The sequence below is a fragment of the Gymnoscopelus braueri genome, assembly GCF_963280865.1.
Source record: "Gymnoscopelus braueri genome assembly, chromosome: 16".
Taxonomy (NCBI): domain Eukaryota; kingdom Metazoa; phylum Chordata; class Actinopteri; order Myctophiformes; family Myctophidae; genus Gymnoscopelus; species Gymnoscopelus braueri.
Window position 1 is genome coordinate 29,978,356 of NC_137616.1, and position 20,948 is coordinate 29,999,303.

Below are 20,948 nucleotides of genomic sequence, written 5' to 3' on the forward strand. Positions count from 1 at the left end.
ACTCAATGGACGGGGGTTGAAGACGTGCGGTAGGCAACTTTGGAGAACGTTTAGCGAAGGTTAACTACTAGCTAGCTTTGGAAATGCACACCTGCTCCCAGCACTGCTCCGTGCTCCCCCTGCAGGAACCATGGATGCGAGTCTGAAAGTAGCCACCCCGGGTGGCGCATAGATATATATATAAAGGCTAGATGGCTCAAGGGGGCGTCGCAAGCGTAGCTCAACCGCGGCCATCTTGCAACAGTCATTCATAACATTATGTCTATGGTGCATGTACTTTGAAATAACCATAGCGTGCTCAATTTTCATCCGATTTTCAAACGATTTGGTGTTTTGTAAACACCAAAGATGTAGTTATGATACTGCATACTTATAATTATAATCATGTTTTTTTTTTTTTAATAACATTAAATATGCAGTATCATAAATACATCTTTGGTGTTTACAACACACCAAACCGTTTGAAAATCGGATGAAAATTGAGCACGCTATGGTTATTTCAAAGTATATGCACCATAGACATGTTATGAATGACCGATTGACCGTCCCAAGATGGCCGCCATGTGGCAACGTCGTACTCCATTGGCCAGCAGCGCGGGTGAGTCATCTAGCCTTTAGAATCAGAATCAGTTTTAACATTTTATATATATCTATGGGGTGGCGGCACTTTCAATGTTAAATTCCAATATGGCCGCCGTGTGAATATGGTCTATAGGGTCCCGTCTTTGGGTACATACACACATGATGGTGTGTATGTACGGGCGTGTGTATGCACGGGCGGAAGTCCCATACACTCCCATGTTAAGTTTAAAACCGGAAGAACGGTCGCGATCCGCGTCCGGTTTTAAACTTAACATGGGAGTGTATGGGACTTCCGCCCGTGCATACACACGCCCGTACATACACACCATCATGTGTGTATGTACCCATAGACATATAAAGGTAGACGCCTCCTCTGGCTCTGAAGCGTCGGCATCTCGGACGCACTTCCGCTTCCTCTATGCTTCCGGGGGGAAGCTGGAAACTTCCGTGTGCGTCACAGAAGGGGGCGTTCGGTAGGCCAATCAGAGGCAGGTGGGGTGGGTCTTTTCTTAAGAGGCAGCCGCGCAGCAACTAGTCAGTTGGACGCGCTGTGATTGGCCAGTAGTTAACGTGATGTGATTGGTCAGTAGTCAAACAGCCCCCCGGAAGAGCCTTGTATTGAGAGACCAGTTGTTACAATGAACTGCAGAGGCCAATGAGGTATCTAGGTTTCTATATCTATGGGTCCCGTGGCCCATAGTGACGCGGCAACCAGTAGGCAGGCCTCTCGCTGCAGCGCCTTCTACTGGTTAAACTACTATGTGGGTTTCAAATGCTGGCTAAAAACCTGAAATAATTGTTTTGAAACAAATTAAATAATGCATACAGACGATATAATTCAGTGATTGATTGATTGAATTAGGATTAAAAAAAACAGCATCTCATAGAAACATGACATGATCACAGCAAACTGCCAATCCTCATATTTAGATATGCCAAATAAGTGTTATTATATACATAAAACCTGATGTTGAATGTCAGTTACAGCCAAACAGTAATATATATATGGAATAACAATACTTTTTCTTTTCTTATATCAGCGAATCGATTCAACACAAAACTATTTTGAATATTTTGTTTTATAATCAACTAAATTGATATGGGCCTGATTAACCCTGTATTATATTTCGTCGTGTACAATGGTTTACAAAAATAGCCGACCTAGAAGCTCATAACACAGCTTGTAGAACTGTTATTTTCCCTACATTAAAAAAAAAAACGTTCATGAATCGTTAGAGGTTTGAAATCATTGTGATATTATCGCCCAGCCCTACAATAACAATGAAAAGAAAACTAGGGGGCAATTTGTTTTGATAATGCATCTTGAAACCGTCAGAGGAATCATTGAAGCACTCCAAAGACAACAGATAGGTTTACATGTACAAATGGCTTCTTTAATTTGTCATTAAATGTTCCAAGAACTTGAGACAAATGTACAGGAATATTTTGCCATTTTATTAATTTTTTTCCACATTATTGCTTTACAGTAAAATGCATCAGTTGGATATGTCCAGTATAGCAAGACAATACATTCATATAAGTTATACAGATGTCCTCAATAATGTTTCATAGGAACTAACTTTACATTAAATATATTATAATTATCATATTTTTTTATCATTTATTATTGTCGACAAACAACTCCCACATCACATTGAGCTCACAGTGCATCAGGTCGCATTCATTCAAGAGAAAATACATAGTTCCTCTCTGTGTTCTGTAGTCATATCGACGTGTGTTCTCTGTGCGCGCTCATTTTGTACACGTTTTGATACAATCTGGATCTTATGCAGAGCTACGACATTTATGGCATCTGAATTCTACTCGTTTATTTCATTTTTAAAAAGTGACTCGATAATAAAGACGCACGTCAAGAGGACCGGTGAGATTGTACACGGATGAGTAGAACAAATAGGAGCAGTGTGACCTGCTGTGCTGTTACCATGTAAACCCAGCCAAGGAGGACATGACCACACAGGTGAAAACACAGACCCCCGCCTGGCCAAGACCTTCCGTCCCATGTCGACAACTTTGAAGAAAATCAAACAAACCACTTATAACCACAATAGGCATTCTGAATCAACCTAGGGTACAGCACAAATCCCCCTATATATATATATATCCTGTATATATATATAAAAATCACACCCTGTGTGAAGTGGGCGGTGTCTTCCTAGCTAACCACAATACTGAATGGAGTCAACCAATGATGTACAAAAGATAAATACATTTATGAAACACTCTTTATGATGGACAAAACCATAACTTGAAAAAAACAAATATTTGGTTTTTTTCAAGTTATGGTTGCTTATATAGGGCTATGCACATGTGTCATGTGACACTGGCCAATCACAGTCCTGAATAGACTGTGATTGGCCAATCACAGCGCAGGATAATTCTACTAATTTCCTGGGCCCAGATCACAGCGCAGGAGTTAGTACATTTTTCCAAATCTCACTTATAGGGGCGGTTTCACCGCCCAAAAATAAACTCAAACAATATTCAGAATGGCACAAGTAGACAATGGTCTCAGTGGAGGTTGCTAATAAGCTCCAGCAGGACCCATCTAGAAGAATTCACGGGGTCGGGTACCAAAAGGTGGTGCAGGGCTGCGGTGGAGACGTGGCTGCCCATTAGCAGGACCTGTGTGGTCACCTCCTTCCAAGAGAACACAGCGGTTGACCCCCTTATGAGTAGCAGCTTAGAGGCCCCCCACTTTTTTCGTGTGTTTAGTTTTGTTTTTAAAGTCTGCTCTCAAGTTCATCAAGGTAGACATCCAAAGTTATTTTTCCTGGAGGAGCTGACTAAAGTTCTTCAAGTGACAAAAGTCCCGAGGACCAAAAGTGTCCATGCGTTCCCTGTTGGAGTCCAGACTCCCGCCCCCTCTGCTCTTTAAGCTAGAGTTAGGTGGAAAGTAATGCCCTTGCACAAGAGAGGAAGCGATAGTGGGAGGAAAGCAGGGTTAATTCTACCCCTGCACACCAGCAGTTAGTTTCTAGAACATTCTGTCTGTCTCAATCCTCAGGCTTGGTTCCTCGGCTGTCCCACGCGCACACCTGTGAGCTCGCACATTAATACTAGACAAACTGACATCACATCTCCACAGGATCCCCAAACATTATGGCAACCTTGCAGGGGGCCCTCCGTCATATACTGTATAATTCTTTACATTGAGATTGCATATACAAGTGCCCTTCTGCCAGCAGTGTGTCAGAGGAATTAGACATGTTTTCAACACTCAACGCTCCCTTTCTTCCCCACAGTAAACGTTTAGTCTCTGCACTCCATTCAGGACTCATCACAGGCAATTTTTGCATGATGTCAAATGACTGGAGTAGCTCGTAGCTGCCGGTTTTGTAAAGTGGGCGGTGGGAGGGGTGACCCAGAAGCCCTCAGCCTTTGCTGTGCTGTGGAGGAGTTGCATTTTAATGTCCCAGCATGCACTGCAGACAGAGGCGGGTGTGCTCACGGTGTTGGGAGGTTTTAAGTCTTTTTCTTTTTTCTTTAAGAATCAAAGTGCCTCAGTGAGAGAAATGGAGCGCAGGCCTTATACTGAGGACGCACACACTCCCCATATGCACACATACCAAACATACTTTTTCAGACACACACGCACACACACACGTACATGGAAAATACACACTCACTGAAGGAAGCACTAGTTGATTCAGAATGAGAGGACGGCTTGCTGTTAAAGTGCAATATCTACATGGAATTCAAATCAAAAGACCACCACCTCCTGGAGCTGTTGAGCTCCAAGTTTCCCTGATAACCCTAGGTTGTGGTTGATACCGCTGCCATGCACACATCAGGTGGGTTGCATTGCCCCCTGGTGGCCTGGGGGTGACGGGTTTATACTGTAGCAGACAATGATAAGAACCGTCCCGGACCTTTGCGTTTATAATATATATATACATACATATATATTTTATGTTTTTCTTACCGCAACTGTACTGCCTTGATGGTGGACAAAAAGAAAAAAACACCTGATGCATTCCGAAGACTTGGAGCAGGTGTGGGTTTTCTTCTCTACTATTGTGCTTTTGGAGGAGTTCAGGAAATCGATCCATCTCCAAAAGAAAATAATACTGAGCTTGAGCACAATAGTGTATGGAGTCGCAACCACCAGCCAGGTACCCCCTCCTCCCTTTGGAAAGGGGGCCAAATCTCCTCACAGCACAAAGCAAGAAAAGCTAGTTCAATGTGCATTTTGTTTCTGTGGAAAAAAAAAAGAAAAACAGGCAAATGTCCCTATGATTGCAACAAACTCTTGTCTATATATTCACACTAGTCAAAACTCAAGTTTATGAAAAAATAAATAAATACAAAACAAAATGTATGTTTACAAGTTTTTACAACGTTGTGCAGTGGTGCATATACAGAGCGCTCCCCGCACAGTCGGCTCTGATTCGGACTGCGACTCGTTGAGACAAAGCTTCCTGACAAATGTCAATTCATAAAGTGAGAGAGAAAGAGAAGAAAAAAATAATAAAGAAAGACAGCAGATTGGATCAAGCACATTAGGGGCTAAGAGAGAGGGATTGCAGAGAAGGGGGTTAAGTGGTGCGCCATCAGGACCTGCTCCCTGATGCCAAAGGCCATGCCAGGGAGTGGCAGGTGGGGTGAGGCCAGGTCCAGGGTGGAGGAGGGGAGCTGCCGAGGAGAAAAATCCTCCTCCAGGGGTTGGTTTGAAGAGTAAGAGAAAAGGGATGGAGGGGTGTACTTTCCGCTTTGGGTATACGGTTAAGTTACTTAAGTCAGTAATTCTTTTGTAAAGAATTTGCTTTAAAAATCTGGTTTTGTATGAAATGAGATCCAGTGTTTTTTTTTGTTTTGTTTTGATTTTTACACAGACTCTTGGTTTGGTTTGTGGAACAGGCTTTGGGGATGGTGTGTGGAAATCTAGAGCGGGTAAATTGTTGGAAAAATATTGACTAAAGTCCACAGGAGGCCTAATTCCAAAAAGGTCCCCTAACATCTAAAGCCATGCTAGAGACGGGTAAAGGTAACAGGAAGCACTGCGGGGATGGAGGGGAGTAAAGAGAAGAAGACTGCCAGGCTGGGGAGTGCTATAAAAGGACTGGCGTTGTGTGACAAGATGACCATTCAGAAACACAGAATGGTGACCCACACTCCTACAGCAAACAGCCTCTTGGGAGGAAAAATGAGACGGAGACTTGAGATGAACAGGGACATGAGGAGGTCATAGTGGAATATAACAGGAGTCTCGGACCATGACCTTAGTGAGAGAAAGAGTCTGCAAACAGAGTGAGGTCCAGTGTTGTCAGGAGATTGAGGGGGCTTTGGGGGTGGGTGGGTTACGGATTTGGTTTTCCAAGGCACGCTGCCGTGTTCTAGTCATCCACACACATGGGCAGGTTGACAAAAGTGAAGACGTTGTACTCGATCATGATGGAGAAACAGAGGAAGACGGCGTACAGGACCAAGACATATATACCCAGCTTCACGTCCAGCCTCCACTTGTTCAGGTGGATTCCCCCCACCTGTGCACAAACACACCACATTAGAAGGACATGTGCATGCTGCAATAGTTTACACTTTAAGTTGATTTTGGCACAGCTTGCTCAATTTTCATACCAATTCACTTAGCATGGTTTGTATGTGCTTATGGATGTATTGCATGTCAAGCACAATACAAACAAAACAAATGTTTATATTAATGCTATACAAATAAAGTTAGTTTTGACTTCATAACTTGATACCCAACATGACATGTGCAGTGTTAAAGCTAATACTCCACCAGGTACACCAGTATTCCACTGAAACACTTCTCTGATAACCCTCTGTATCATATGTGATAATGATAATCACCAGTCATAGTTTGAGTCAAAACTAGCTTAAATGTTTTAATAGAAAACTGAAGATTCTTTTTAATGAAAAATGAAATTACTGTAAATCTTGCACTGCGCTGTTAACCAATAAATGGCAGTAAATGCTTGTTTGTTAAAGGATTGGGTTCTTTAATTATCCAACCTTGATCGTTAGCCTAACTGCAGTAAACATTAATTGTGCATTGCATCCACTTAACAAACAAGCCTTATGCTATGCACAAAGACTTACACAGCATTAATCAAGGATGCTAATCTGATACAGTCATATTACATGGTACTAGTTTCGTGTAAACATGTGTGAGTTGCTCACCGTGAGAGCCACTGAACCCAACAGCAAGACCACCGAGTACACCAGCCCCTTGCTATTAATCATGACCTACAGGACAGGACATCAACAGAGACACTGGTTTATAAACACAGGACCAATGGTTTTCATACTTCAAGTCAAAATCACACTTTTTTCTTTATTCATCCTATATTAAAATTGGCTGATGGGAGGACCGCCAGCCGTAGGGCGGACCACGGCCACGTCACTATGACTCAGACATAACCATAAACAAACCTGATACGCCCGTATATACATAGGCATATGGAGATATGGTTGTCCAGAGCCACGGATCCGACCGCTATGCCCATTATGGTCATGCACATACGTATATGGGACTGAGTGACTTCAAATTCGGCATGCATTAGCAAGGACTTGAGGGAGAGGGCGTGCGGAGCTTGCCGTCGAGCGTTCGGATATGCAGTTGTCCAGAACTGCCAACCTGATGGATATGTCAATATACTGTAGGCATACTAGAAATTCTCCACAAGAAATTCTCTAGAGTTCGACACCTACGTGCCACTGCCGATGTGACAGATATGGCCATATATGGAGATCTGTCTGTCAGTCCTTGTCCATATACGGAGATCTCTGCATTTGTCAGTACTTGTCCCTTTTATTCCCATGTATGGAGATCCCTGATGTCATGAGTATAGTCAAAGTATTAACAGACTTTAGGTTACGTGCTGTACAGCAACAGTACTTTTGGGCCCCAAGGACCCCTTCCAATATATTCAATAACATATTCATTACCAACCACCCACAATGTATGTCAAATTGTGTGTTAAATGTTTGAAGAAACAAAGAAACATTTATCCATTACTAGCCAACAATGTATATAACATAGTACTTTATAGTTGCATAATGGAGAGATTGGATATTGGTATGAGTAATGTGACTGTGAACTCGTTGAGACTTTGGTGAGCCAAAGGTTATGAGTTGGTGTCACATTAGCTGTGTAGAATTACTGGTATACCTTAAGTCAGTCCAACTTAAGGCCAGGCACCGGAGCCACCTAAATATTCATGGATTCAAAGAATGGAGGCAGGACCCCCAGCGAATGCGATATGGATATCCAGTTGTTCAGAGCTGCCGATCAAACCAATAAGCCCATACATGGGCATGCCAATGTACTGTATGGGCATACTAATGACATCAGGGATCATATATGGGCATAAAAGGGGCAAGGACTGACAGATACAGAGATCTCCATATATGGGCACAAAAGGGACACACACAGACAGGTACAACGGGTACTCTGACAAAGCCCCTGCAGTGAAAATAGCCGATCTACAAGCTCACAGTGTTGCAATGCGACACTAGACTTACTTGTCTCACAGCACACCCATTAGGAACTACTGCTATAGAGACATCCTCTTATTCCTTCTCAGAGAACTCAGCTTATTCCTTCTCAAGCCTAATTTATACTCCATAGCACAGCGATGTTGCTTGTGACAACTGATTTATTTATTATGCATTACATTGTGAGTCAACGTGTTGTTAGTTGGAAAAGGAGGTCTTAAGCTTCAGAATTCTAAAAAGTGCTTTATTGCTAGAGCTTGATGTTAATGCAAGATATTTGTGTTGACAGTGCAGCGACAAGAACATAAACCACATGAACCCTAGTGTCCCTATTCTGGGGGAGAACATTCAGGCAAAAACAGCCAATGTACATGCTCACATGTGTAGATTGGGCATTTTCTGCGAAGTGATTTAGTGTAGAGGGGGAAAAACAGGGGACCTAGTGTAGACCCCTGGAGACACCGGTTAATAAAGTATAATCGGCTTTAATTGGTTAATGATGAATTCATATCAACAAACTACATGGATGTACCTCCAGGACTCCCATGTAGTGCTCACAGGATTTATTTAAAGTATTTTTCAAGATCATGAAGGTTCACATGGAGCCCGCTTGCCAAGAGGCTGAAAACGTGGGTGTTCTGTTGTAAGATGCTGAAGACTCACAGTCCTAATTAATCATCAAGCTCGAGTATAAACTGGTCCGTTACCTCTGATCCATAGTTGATACACATGGTCTGCATAGCCCAGGGAAGCCCCAGTCCCACCAGAATATCAAACACATTACTGCCAATAGTGTTGGACACTGCCATGTCACCCAGCCCTGGAACACACCACAGCACATCACATTCACATAACTTTGAGTCAGGAATCTTTCATGACCTTTTCTTATTTCTGGCTATTTGTAATGGGAGGTTTGATGTTTGCAAAAAATATCACATACCTATTGAGGATGGGATTATGGTTTGCGAAGATCTGAGCAATTAAGAGCATTACTGTACAGAACAATAAAGAAACAGAACATATATCAGATGTGTTACCTTGCCGAGCGACGATGAGACTTGCAATGCAGTCTGGAACACTGGTTCCTGCTGCCAGGAAAGTGATGCCCATAATGACATCGGGGATGCCCAGAGTATAGCCAATGATGGTTACCTGCAAGTATACAGACAAACAGAGCTTACTCAGCTAGTTCAGTATGACTAAACATGTTTACTATACAGTATGTGCACGTCTTTAGTTCGTCTGTAGTCTGTCTAAGACCACTTGTCAAGCAACGTGTTCAAGAAATGGGGTTTTAAATAAGAGTCTAAAACCCCACTAGTGGATCCTAGAGATCATGCTGCCAATAGTATGTTTTTAGATGATCTTGTTTGGGACCCAAATGTTGGATGGTCAAGTGTCATATCATTGACAATCTGCACATTTGATTATGAGACATCTTGTGTGTAAAGTTGACATTTTGGCAATAAAGGTGGCACTAGAGAAAAGGCCATGGGGTCAACAAAATCTTTTGAGCAATTGGATTCAGACAATTTTATTGATCCTAAAAAGGGGCAATCATATGCAGCTTACCCAGTCCATACACATCACTTAAAAAACCCACAAGCAAGGTTTTTCTGTAACAGATTAATAGAAGCAAACAACAGGAGTAAAGACAATAAAGCATTTCATATAGTTCATATAAATAGCCAGATTTAGAAGAAATGCTGTAGTTTGTTCCAAGGGGCACATAATGCCGGCCTGAGAGAATTATAGTGAATTCACTGGACAACATCAGATTAGTTGATCATTCCTTTTACTTTCAGGGTTGTGTCAGTGTAGCTCAGTCGGTAGAGCACTTTTGGACCCCAAGGTTACGGGTTCGATCCCAGGCACCGCCAATTCAGCGTATGAGTAGTATAGCTTGAGTAACTATTAACTAAGACATAAGTACTGAGAGCTGATGGAAGGTGTGCGCTCCACCTCAACAATCCAGCTCCCAGGGGTCTGCCTAGTGCATTGTGCAGGGGATAGATGCCCTCGTTGCTCAGCTGATACAGATGATAAGCCACTCTGACCTTACTTTCTTCTGGGCCACCTGGTAAGGGAGCAGACTTTCAGAATACCATTTAGGCTATTCTTGTCCTTCACAGACAACTCATTAAACCAGCAAATAAATGAGAAAGTTAGAAGACTGGCCAAAGAGTGGTAACAGTGGTTTTTAGTAGGACCAAAATGGTGGATATACTGTATCGACAACGCCATCCTAAGAGCCACGATGCTAGGGGGGCTAAAACGCAACTGCAATGAACGGATTCATTTGAGTCAGTATCATTCTGAAGTCTCCCATTATCAGCTTTACTATGGGCTATGCCATTTCCTAATTCACTGTAAATGCTAGAAATCATTGTACACATTAAGCATGTCTTTAAGCATTTGTCCTTACATTCAAGTAATGTCAACTGTGTTGCATTAATTCCTCCTCTCTGCCCCGAGCTTCCCATCTCTCCGCACTCTCCCGTTTAAATACATTTATAGACTCACCATCCAGACCATCAGATAGGAGAAGACAGCAATCCAGACAGTAGATAGGATAAACGAGGCCATGAAGAATTTCTCCCATCGCGGCTTGGCACAGTTGGGGATGGTGAAGAATAATACGAAGAGCAGAGGCCAGGAGATCAACCACTTGATCTTGCTGCCACAACCAGCTGAAATCAGACACGGCAGAAGAAGACAATCTTTTGTATTAATTCCTGCCTTTTCAATACTAATACAGCTTTACTCAATTTAGATGGAGCGTATGAATTCAGCCGACAACAGATTCCCTTTTTTTAAAACACTAATAGTTAAGGATGGATAAAGTAGCTGTCACATTGGGAGCTGTCAAAGAGAACGATCATTTGAATACAAAGTCACTGACTAATTTCAAGGAAGGGATTTGAAAGAAATGATTACGGTACACAGTTTGCATGCTGAAAGGCTCCCGTCACATGGATTTTAATATTTTTTTTCTTTTAAGTAAGCAAGGTTTTGGGCAATACAGGCCATTGTGTAACATATTTATTATTATTCATTTATTTTTCCTACCTTCTGTTTAGCACCTACCCAGGTGTTTTTATTTGGATGTGTGTATACTCTTATTGAAGAAGGGCCTAAAGCCTATCAAAAGAAATACACTAGGAAGATGAAGCAGAGACTTAAAATGAGCGCTCAAGCTTTTGAAAGGGACATGTAAGCCATGAGTGTCCACAATGTGAATTCCATTTCCATGTATTTTGCATTTTTATTGCTTTGTTTTTCTTTACTCTGACCATATTTGGCTGTGGATCAAATTTGGCCCTATATTGCATTTAAATTTCCCCAGGTATGCATTTTATGTATGCATGCACTGTAAAGTGCATGCATACAGTACGATGCAATGCGAGAGTGTGGTCTAGCTAGCCAACACCAACTTGGGACTCCTGAAACGTTGCCCTTCACACTCTCCTATCTAACATCAGGGTCTTGAGCTCTACAGTGTTGTTAGCTAAGCTGTCGCGCCGCAGTGCATTTACGTAGGTGGTGCGCTTCTTGCCTTTCCTGGCTTTGCCCTGGCACATAGTGCTAATTTAACTCATATAGTGCCAATGACGTCTTTTGACGGCCGTTTTCAGTGCGCCATTAGTGCCAATGACGTCTTTTGACGTCACCTTTTTTTGTTTTTGGTTATTTTTTTTTCTTTTTAATCTCAAAGGAACTAGGAGAAAACTATTTTCAAAAAGTTAATTCTCCATCCACTTCAATGTTAAAATATAAACTGAGAATTTTTTTTCTCCGTTTGATCCATAATGCCTTTGGCATATGGATCAACAAGCTTGAAATAAGCCTGGCAGTGAATGAGTTAACTGTGAAAGTGTACAAATGAAAGCAAATGGAAGTTTCCTTTTCTACACACTCAGAGTCAAATTAAGACTCAATATTTCCATTTGATTCCTTTTCTACACTCTCAGAGTTAAATGAAGAATCCGGATTTCATGATGTGCATCTGTTTATACCGTATATCCATACATTCATTTATCCAAAATTATAAGAGTCACATACCTGGAATATGAAAGGGAGAAATGGTGTCATTTTCATCCTCCTCGCTAGGCTTGTCCTCCGATTCTGGCACATTTCCATTCTCGATGTCCACCTTCCCATCAATCACTTGCGTCTCCACGCCGTTGGCTGCTTGGACCAACTTCTGACGCTTTCACAAGAGAGAAACTAAGTCAATGAGCACTCCAACAAACATTGAAAAAGATGTACTTAAGTAGAGGACTCAAGTAAATGTACGTAGTTACTATCGGCCACTGTTAACGGAACAACAATCCCGTCTGTACCTCTGTGATGATGAGACGACTGGCCATGCGGAGGCGGGTCTTAGGTCCAAAGTGGCTGGTGACCATGATGCGGAGCCCAGCCTCTGGAAAGCGGAACTTGGGCGGGCTAGCGTGCATCATCTCGTCCACCATCACGACCGAGCCACGGCTGAACTCCTTGGCAGGCTGGGGCTTCACTGGGGGTTGGGGGGGGGGTGCGTATTAAAATTGTAAAGTTAATCTCGATGGACTGTGCACATAACTGGTTACTGGAACTGGACTCGCATTCATAGAAGCAGATTTAACGGTAGTTCAAGGGTCAAGGTGTTTGTCACACATACTATACACCAGTGGTTTCAAACGTTTTTGTGCCCAAGTCACACCAAAGTGCAAGTAAAAATCGCAAAGCACACCTGACTATCTATAACAAGTCACGTGCTATGGATTTTCACTCAGACAAACGACAAATAATACGTTTTAAATGTACTTTTAGGGTATAGCATTTGACTCCATTAGGAAATGAGCGCACACAAAGTACTGATATAGTAAACTGGAAAATCATAGGTTTTTGTACACTTGTATATATTGCAATAATAATGTGTGATTGTAAAATTTGCCATGAGTTTTAGTACTACCTCTTACATGGTGCATGATATTATAAAGTTCTACGCTTATTAGTTCAGCCCTAATTTAACTTATTATATATGCATGAATGTGCCTACATTAACTATGTAAACAGAACCAGCACAAACATTTCCTCTTGTGAAATTCATTACCACCCGTGAAGTCAGTGGGTTACTTTGGACCCCAGAGAGCAGCAGATTATAAGCAGCATGCAGGCAAAATTAATCACTCACCAACACATAAGCTCACACAAACACAGTTAACAATATGTAACAGGGGTTTAGTAAGGCTAAACAAACAGGCATGTCAACATGAATGCAATAAGAGTAGGAAGGAGTGACCGAAGGCCAATAAGAACTGTTAAAATCACTTGTGGTACGTTTTTGCTGGGTAAAAAAAAAAAGCAGGAAGGTACAGTACATACCGTAGTACAGTCGAGAGATTTGCCTGAAAGGGGATTTATACTGAAACTGACTTAAGGTTATTTATGTACTATGACTTCAGTATGCGTTGTCAGAGTACTTAGTGCAGCGACCATCATTTGTGGGCGACAGCCACCTTTGCGTTGACTGTGCATGTAATTGTGGTGCACGCCGTTTCTGGAGAACCACTGATCCAACCAACTTCACACTTGGTACTGCGCTCCCTTGGGGCGTCAGCAATACACACGCCAAATATGGTATAGATGGCTGGATGGTTCTCGAGATATGCGACGGACACACACATACACACCTTTTGTGGAATTTATAGAAATAACTATCCAGAAGATTCTCTCAATGGCTTCTGGGCATGGGATTGCATTTCCTTTATGTTCCAAACTCAAATCAAATCTCATGCAACGAAGAAATAATGGCCAACTTTTCCAGAATAAGAGACAAAAAGGTAATTGTTAAAATTCCCTTTAAGTAGGCTAAACCAGGGCCTGGGCCGCTGGCGTAGCGGTCCAGGCACCTAGGCTCAATGTAGCCTGACAGCACGCCGCGGGTTCGAGTCCCGATCCCGACGGCCTTTGCTGCATGTCACTCCCCGTTTCCTGTCAGCCTACAGTTCTATCCATAGGCATAAAAGCCCCCCACCAAAAAAAGAAAAAAAAAGTTGGCTAAACCAGCTCAGGTCAGTTATGCAGGAAGAGGAACACTTAAAACCACAGTCTTGCAGACCAGAGACCTATCACCCACCAAAGCAGCACCATTATCACTGCAGCATAGCGGATACGCGGCGTCTCCCGCTAGGAATGCGTCTTGCGTATCCAAGCCTGTTTGGTTAGCCTTACCTGTTGGGAGTAAAGGCGATGATGGGTCGTCAACCCAAACATAGTCATAACTAGCATTACCGTCCTCCATCTCACTGCTGGCTGCCGCTGCTGCGTTACCATTCGCCACGTTCTTGTCCTTTTTCCCCATGAACAATCTCTGTAAGGACTGGTTGAATCTTGGCACAAGAGAGAGCACGAGTCATAATCGGAAATGCTCAGCGGCCTTAATCCGAGGGCCAATTTTGAAAAATGCGTTCAAAGACTGAAATTGCATTCACTGTTCTGCGCCTGCTAATGAAATGAAGAATTAGCTTAAGGTGTAAAGCATCAACTTTTGATTCATTTATCACCCTTTGCCTCCATTTGGTAAAGAAGATAGTAGGCTACTATATCAGACTATGTTCTATGCCTGTTTAAGATTATTTAAACCAGATAATACAGATTAAGTGGTCGATCCGCCCTCGGTACAAAAACATAATTTGGGGCACCGACTTGGTGCGATTCCTTTAGTGAAATGTTTCCAAAAGATTCTCTTAGAATGTGTGCGTCAGCTAGGGCAGAGAGGAGAGGCCAAGCACTATGGTCATCAATACAAACCGTGTTTGTACAGGGCAGATCCTCAGGTATGACTGTGTGAAACCACAACTTTAACTACCCTCTCTGGAAATTCCTGTGAATATATTAACTCACTCGCCAAGGGATTTAAAAACGTTTGCAATGCCCATTTTAATTATGAATTACATGCACAACTCACTTCATGATGATGATGTATCCAACATACATAAGCACCAGTATCAAACTCTCCCACCTGAAACAGAGGAAGGCATGGGATAAACATACCACAGCTACAGTAAATTATACAGTCCTAGCGGTGTCACCAGGGTTGGGAAGTAATAGATTACATGTAAAGGAGTTACAATTACAAAGAAAAAAAAAGAAATAAATTGCTAATCAAAATTGTTGGCAAATACAATAGGGTTACTCTCGAATACCTTTCGACAGCAAAACATCACCATAATACAAAAATCTAAAATGATATTTCCATGCTCTAGTCTAGGCCAATCACATTTCCACATCTTGCAGGTAAATCAGCAAAGACCACAAGGCAGGTAGCAGTAATGTACAATTTTGAGTAAAAGATTCAAGGTACACAATTTTGAACTTTTCTTAAGGTACTCAGTCAGTTTTGTGTAAAAGATTCTTTGTCATCATGTGTTGTACATTGCCCGATTTCATGGGGTGCATAATTATACTGTACACACTATACACTATCGTATACTGTAGTGTACACACTACTTATTAAAAGTTTAGGAGGGTAATCGATCATCTGTTTTTACCAACCCTGTTTGTCATTAACCATATGCTTAGTTTTTGTACAATTTGTGATTGAAACTGAAGTCCAATCTTATTTAGCTAGTCACAAATATCACATGGGACGTGTCGAATTGTCAATCATCATTTGACATTTTGTTTCAAAGTTATTCCTAGACCAACAAGCAGCCCGATATAAAATGTTGTTATATTTTCCGTGACTGTGTGAATGTTGGGTCCTGCACTAGTTCTTAAGAGTTATCTCCCAACCCTCTGGCTTCTCACATTTTATTTTATAATGCCATTTTAATTGGTCCTGGGTCATGGGTGGGGATGGTCGACTTGGAAGCATTAAAAATAAAGTGGTATGGATGACTTACCAAACTATCTTCTCATCATAGATGAACTGTTAAAAAAAAAAGTTTAGATCAAATTATTACATTTTAGATGACAAAGTACAATTTAACAAAGGATTAAAAGTAACTGCTGGTGACCATAAACTGTGTAATGCAGTCAACTTACAGCGATAAGAGCGATCACAGACAAGGTGTAATAGGAGGCGTCTCTGAAGACTGACCACCAGGTCAATACCACCACCTAAACAAACAGACATGGCCATTGGCCACCTTAAATCTTTATTGGCATTTCACTCTGCTGATGCTCTGTAAAGCATTTCACTTTAACCATGCACATGAAACTGTGAATTTATACGTATACCTGCTTCTATTTTTATATGCTGGACATGTTTTCCAGCTGAACGTGAAGCATTTCTGACTTCCGTAGTGCCACCTATCCATTGCTCAACTTTTTAATAATGCACCTTATATTGGATTGTGCCTTCCTGTGTTATTTGACTTGTTCTGTGTTGTGCTCCTTTCTGCTCTCTCGTCCCTATTCTAACTCTTCCTGTAACTGCAATGTTGAGAGATCACATACACAACAAAACAAAATCACTCACTATTTTACACCTGTAATTGTGCTATGTGATAAATTTGATTCTGAACATCGTTAAAATAGTATTACAAACAGTAATAATAATAATATTGACAGTGCAAAGAGATGAAAAATAATTTAGTTTGGATACCAACATTGTGTTTGTGCGTTATGTATATATTTCAAGAGATAAACTCACTGAAGCAGATGGCCTGATTGTCCTTAAGAACTTGAACCCTAACTTCCCGAGTCTGGGGTAAACATTTGGCCAAAATAGCAGATCTATAAGCTCGCAACAACACTTGACACGTTGTGAACTTGTAGATAGACTATTTTTGGCGAAGAGATTTGGTGTAGAGGGAAATAATAGCAGACCTAGTATAAAGCCCTAGGGGACTCCGATCAACTAAGTACCGGATATATATAGGGTTTAAAGTGGTTAAGAATCAGAATCACGATAAAAAACACACACACACACACCTGTCCAGCGAAGATTCCACAGACGCCGATGATGCAGAGAATGTTGAAGACGGCTGAACCCACGATAGTGCCCACGCCCACGTCTCCGTGGGTGATGAAGACACCTGAACACAGGGAGGCAGCCAATCAAAAACCAGCCGCAGACAACCACCATCTGCATCTGCCTGTGTGTGGGTGTGTGTGCCCGTGTATAGGCACCCAAGTGCGCTCAATGTATGTGTGCGTGTGTGCGTGTTTGTGTGTGTATACCAATGACAGAGGCAAAGAGCTCTGGTGCAGAACTGCCAGCTGCCATGAATGTAGCTCCAGCCACGTCCTCACTGAGGTCTAGTTTCTGACAGACGGGAGGGAGAAAAGGAGCTGATTTGTCTAAAAACAAAAACAACGCCACCATACACACAATGAAAGCAGGGTATAAAAGATGACAGCACTGGGAGAGGATGATGCCTCAGTACCTCGCAGATCTTCTCCAGCGATGTCACAAAGTAGTCGTCGCATATTATGGCGAGGGCCAGGAACATATAGAGAGTCTACATAAGAGAGAACAGGAGTTGAGTTTGGAATAGTGTGTGTGTGAGTGTGAGTGTGAGTGTGTGTGTGTATATGCTTGTGTGCACATACGCATGCGGCTGTCTACATACAGTGTACAGTATATATATATACATACAGTGTGTTTATATCCATACAGTGTATGTGTGTATATATATTTATGCACAGCATATATACAGTGTATATACTTTACACACAGTATATACTGTACATGCATACTCGCATTGACATATTGGCTGACTTAATAGACAATGGCGTTGTGAGATATTTTCTTACTCAAGGACAACTGAAGGACAAAGCTGAAGCATAGCCCCCATACAAATGTGGATTTGTGGCTCATTTAAAACCGCCAATACCTCAGTTTTGTGCCAAGGTGCTTTCCTTACAGCGTGAAAATCGAAGCAATCTGCTCCGCACCCCCACACCATTGCGAGATGATTGGGGGGAAAGTAGCCCATTTCAGTAGCATGACGTTGGGATCTATAAATTATAGATCAGGTTGTGACATCATAGCCTTATAGCTCACGTAGTGGGTGCTCTGCTCTATGCTATCCACAGGGGGCAGTGCAGGACCACAGTTGAAGTGAAACATTAGTGTGATTCCTCATCTCAGTATTGCAGCCTTGACCCAATATTTAACACACACCAATGTTTCGAAGAGAAGGCTGTTAAATTCACACAATACGACTTGCCATTAAAGTCACACTTGGGATAATCGCTTCTGTGTGTCTTTATATCTGATTCAGAAGCCCCGTGCAAATAAGTTAACAGAATATTACACACATACGACATACATATATATATATATTCTATATACACAACATATATATATATATATATATATATATATATAAAATAGACACACACACACACACACACACACAGTACATACAGACACGTGCACATGATGGAGTAAGAACTTGTCCAGTCTGCAAAATCCAGTAGTTGCTGGGAGGAGGTTTTCACATGCTTATTATTCCACATAATAACCTCATAACCTAGCCATCACATTTAAAAGGTTTCTAATAATTTGAGCCCTATTTATACAATTAAGGTGACAGCAGTTGCCAAGATGTCAAGGAGTATATAGTGAGCTTGAATATACCGTTTCTGAAAGTTCTATGCATATTTTTCATTCTGGCATCCCTATTTTGGGCATGTCATTATTTGTCAAAAATTGTCGCACACAAAAAAAGCGAAAGTGTTGCAAACTTGTAGATTACCCATTTTGGCTATTCATTGTACGACAATTTATATAGGGCTTAAGTAGCTAATGTAGCCACTGAAACTACTACAGACTTGTATGCTGAAATGGTCAGAGCAACAATGTTCTATCCAAAGACAGTGTCGAGTTTCTGCACCCCATTTCTGGAATCACATCACTCGTTTATTGGCCTTGGGGATGAAGGTTCCCTGCCAGGTATTGTCTATTGTATGGGCTTCTCCCCCTGCATTGTTAAAGCCGTTAAATCTGGGATGATGTCCAAATTCATCACAGCCAAAAGACTGGGCAGATGACACAACCACTTTTGGAAAAAAAATCCTCCAATGAAATCCACAGGTGCATAGAGGATCACAGTCAAATCAATGGAGCTGAACATGGCCAAATGTGGAGGGCAATGCACCATTTCTAGTTGCAGAGCTAGTGTACACCTCCAATATATTATGCTGAACTGCTCATCCCAAATAAATAATTAAAAACCAAACAGAAAAAAGGTATATCAGTCCTAAATCCCTGACCTTATGAAATTGTTCAATTTGTGGAAGTGGTACAGAAGGTTAGGTTTTATGGTTTGAGGTTTATTCCCATTAGCCGGCATCAAAATACTGAGTTACTTTTACTGCAGAACAAAATATAATCCAAATCATATATTCATAATGTGCTAGCTCACATTTCCAATTGAAGATACACTCTTAAGTGGATGTGTGTATGACTGACCTACACAGTCAAGTTTAAACACTGCGACAGCCCACGAGCCCGGTTTTAATTGTTGACTTGGGACTGGATTCTTGGCAGTGGTGGACAGTAACCAAGTAAATTTACTTGAGTACTGTACTTAAGTACATCCTTTGAGTAACTGTATTAAGTATCCAAAAATACGCGTTCAATTGTTTTGGATACTGACTTACACTCCACTACATTTCAAAGACAAATATTTGACTACATAGGAAGGGAAAAAGGACTTTCAAATATAGTGAAAATAATAATAACTCTGCTATTTTCACTATAGTGAAAATAATAATAACTGCTATTTTCACCATTATTGATATGTATTTCTGGAAAGTTTGAATGCTTAAGTACTTTTAAAATCATGTACTTTAGAATACTTAAGAATGTTTTAAAGCAAGTACTCCATTACTTTAACTCAAGTACACATTTGACTGAGCAACTTTCATTTGTAGTCGAGTAATATTTGAGCAGGAGTATCTATACTTTGAAGCACTGGGGTTGAGTTCTTTGTCCACCACTGATTGTTGGGAGCAGCAGGTGTGTGCCCTCTTACCGCCACAATGTGCAGGAGAATGGCCCCACTCCTTCTCTCATCAATGCTGAAAAGGTCTTGGGGGAACTCGTGTATTGCTGAGGAGATAGAGAGAGAGAATGTCACAGTCACCACACATCAGCTCCACAGCCCCCACATTACCCGAGTGTACAGCGTGACCCCATCATCATCATGCGTGTCATTTTTTAAAAGGAGAAGTTGGTCCTGGCAGGCTAAGGGCACATATACCATGAAACCAGCATGTGAACTACATCAGGTGTCATTTCCACTCAGTCAGTCCCGTCCTCCCAGCTTTTCGGCTATCCCGTTTCTGCCCACTGTGTTGTCTCATAAAGCCAAAAAAAAATAATGTACAAAAAAAAATAGGGATGTCCGATATTGGCTTCTTTGCCGATATCCGATTTTGCAATATTGTCCAACTCTTAATTTCCGATTCCGATATCAACTGATAACGATATATGCAGGCTTTTTTTTCACCAAAACTAATGTCATGTAACAACAGCACATATCTCTCATCGTGGAATTAACACATTATGCCTAATTTTATTGTGATGCCCCACAGGATGCAGTCATAAATGCAACAAGGCAATATTTTCAGATTTCCGACGATAAAAAGAAAAAGAAAAAGAATAGTACCGGAAATAAAAAAGAAAAACAACCCTGATAAGTTTCACATGTTCATAAACATCTCTACAGCAAGTTGACATTGCGACTCCCATCATCCCCCAAAAAATTAAAGCTGAAGAACTGCACGGAAATCCTCAAGAGAGATGAACATGCGTTGTAGTGAACCAATGAGCAAGCTCAAACAGCTGCTCTACATTTTGGAAAACATCCCGAGAGCACAGCATCTTCAGCTCACAAATTCACATCAACACGTCCGCAATGCAAAACAGTAGAGATCAAAGG

General features: G+C 41.5%; 1 protein-coding gene across 1 annotated transcript in view; it reads right to left on the minus strand.

The window, feature by feature from the left end:
- Positions 1-4,607: 4,607 nt before the first annotated feature.
- The window catches only part of slc24a4b (solute carrier family 24 member 4b), a 33,929-nt gene continuing 17,588 nt past the window's right edge, over positions 4,608-20,948 (minus strand). The window contains exons 3-17 of the mRNA XM_080453102.1: positions 20,040-20,116; positions 17,442-17,516; positions 17,236-17,320; positions 16,987-17,090; positions 16,096-16,170; positions 15,954-15,979; positions 15,017-15,070; positions 14,281-14,438; positions 12,405-12,580; positions 12,124-12,271; positions 10,585-10,751; positions 9,099-9,213; positions 8,769-8,881; positions 6,745-6,810; positions 4,608-6,086 (exon numbers count right to left, since the gene is read on the minus strand). Coding sequence (XP_080309228.1) covers positions 5,937-6,086; positions 6,745-6,810; positions 8,769-8,881; positions 9,099-9,213; positions 10,585-10,751; positions 12,124-12,271; positions 12,405-12,580; positions 14,281-14,438; positions 15,017-15,070; positions 15,954-15,979; positions 16,096-16,170; positions 16,987-17,090; positions 17,236-17,320; positions 17,442-17,516; positions 20,040-20,116 — 1,589 coding nt within the window. The 3' untranslated portion in view covers positions 4,608-5,936. The remainder of the gene's footprint in view (positions 6,087-6,744; positions 6,811-8,768; positions 8,882-9,098; positions 9,214-10,584; positions 10,752-12,123; positions 12,272-12,404; positions 12,581-14,280; positions 14,439-15,016; positions 15,071-15,953; positions 15,980-16,095; positions 16,171-16,986; positions 17,091-17,235; positions 17,321-17,441; positions 17,517-20,039; positions 20,117-20,948) is intronic.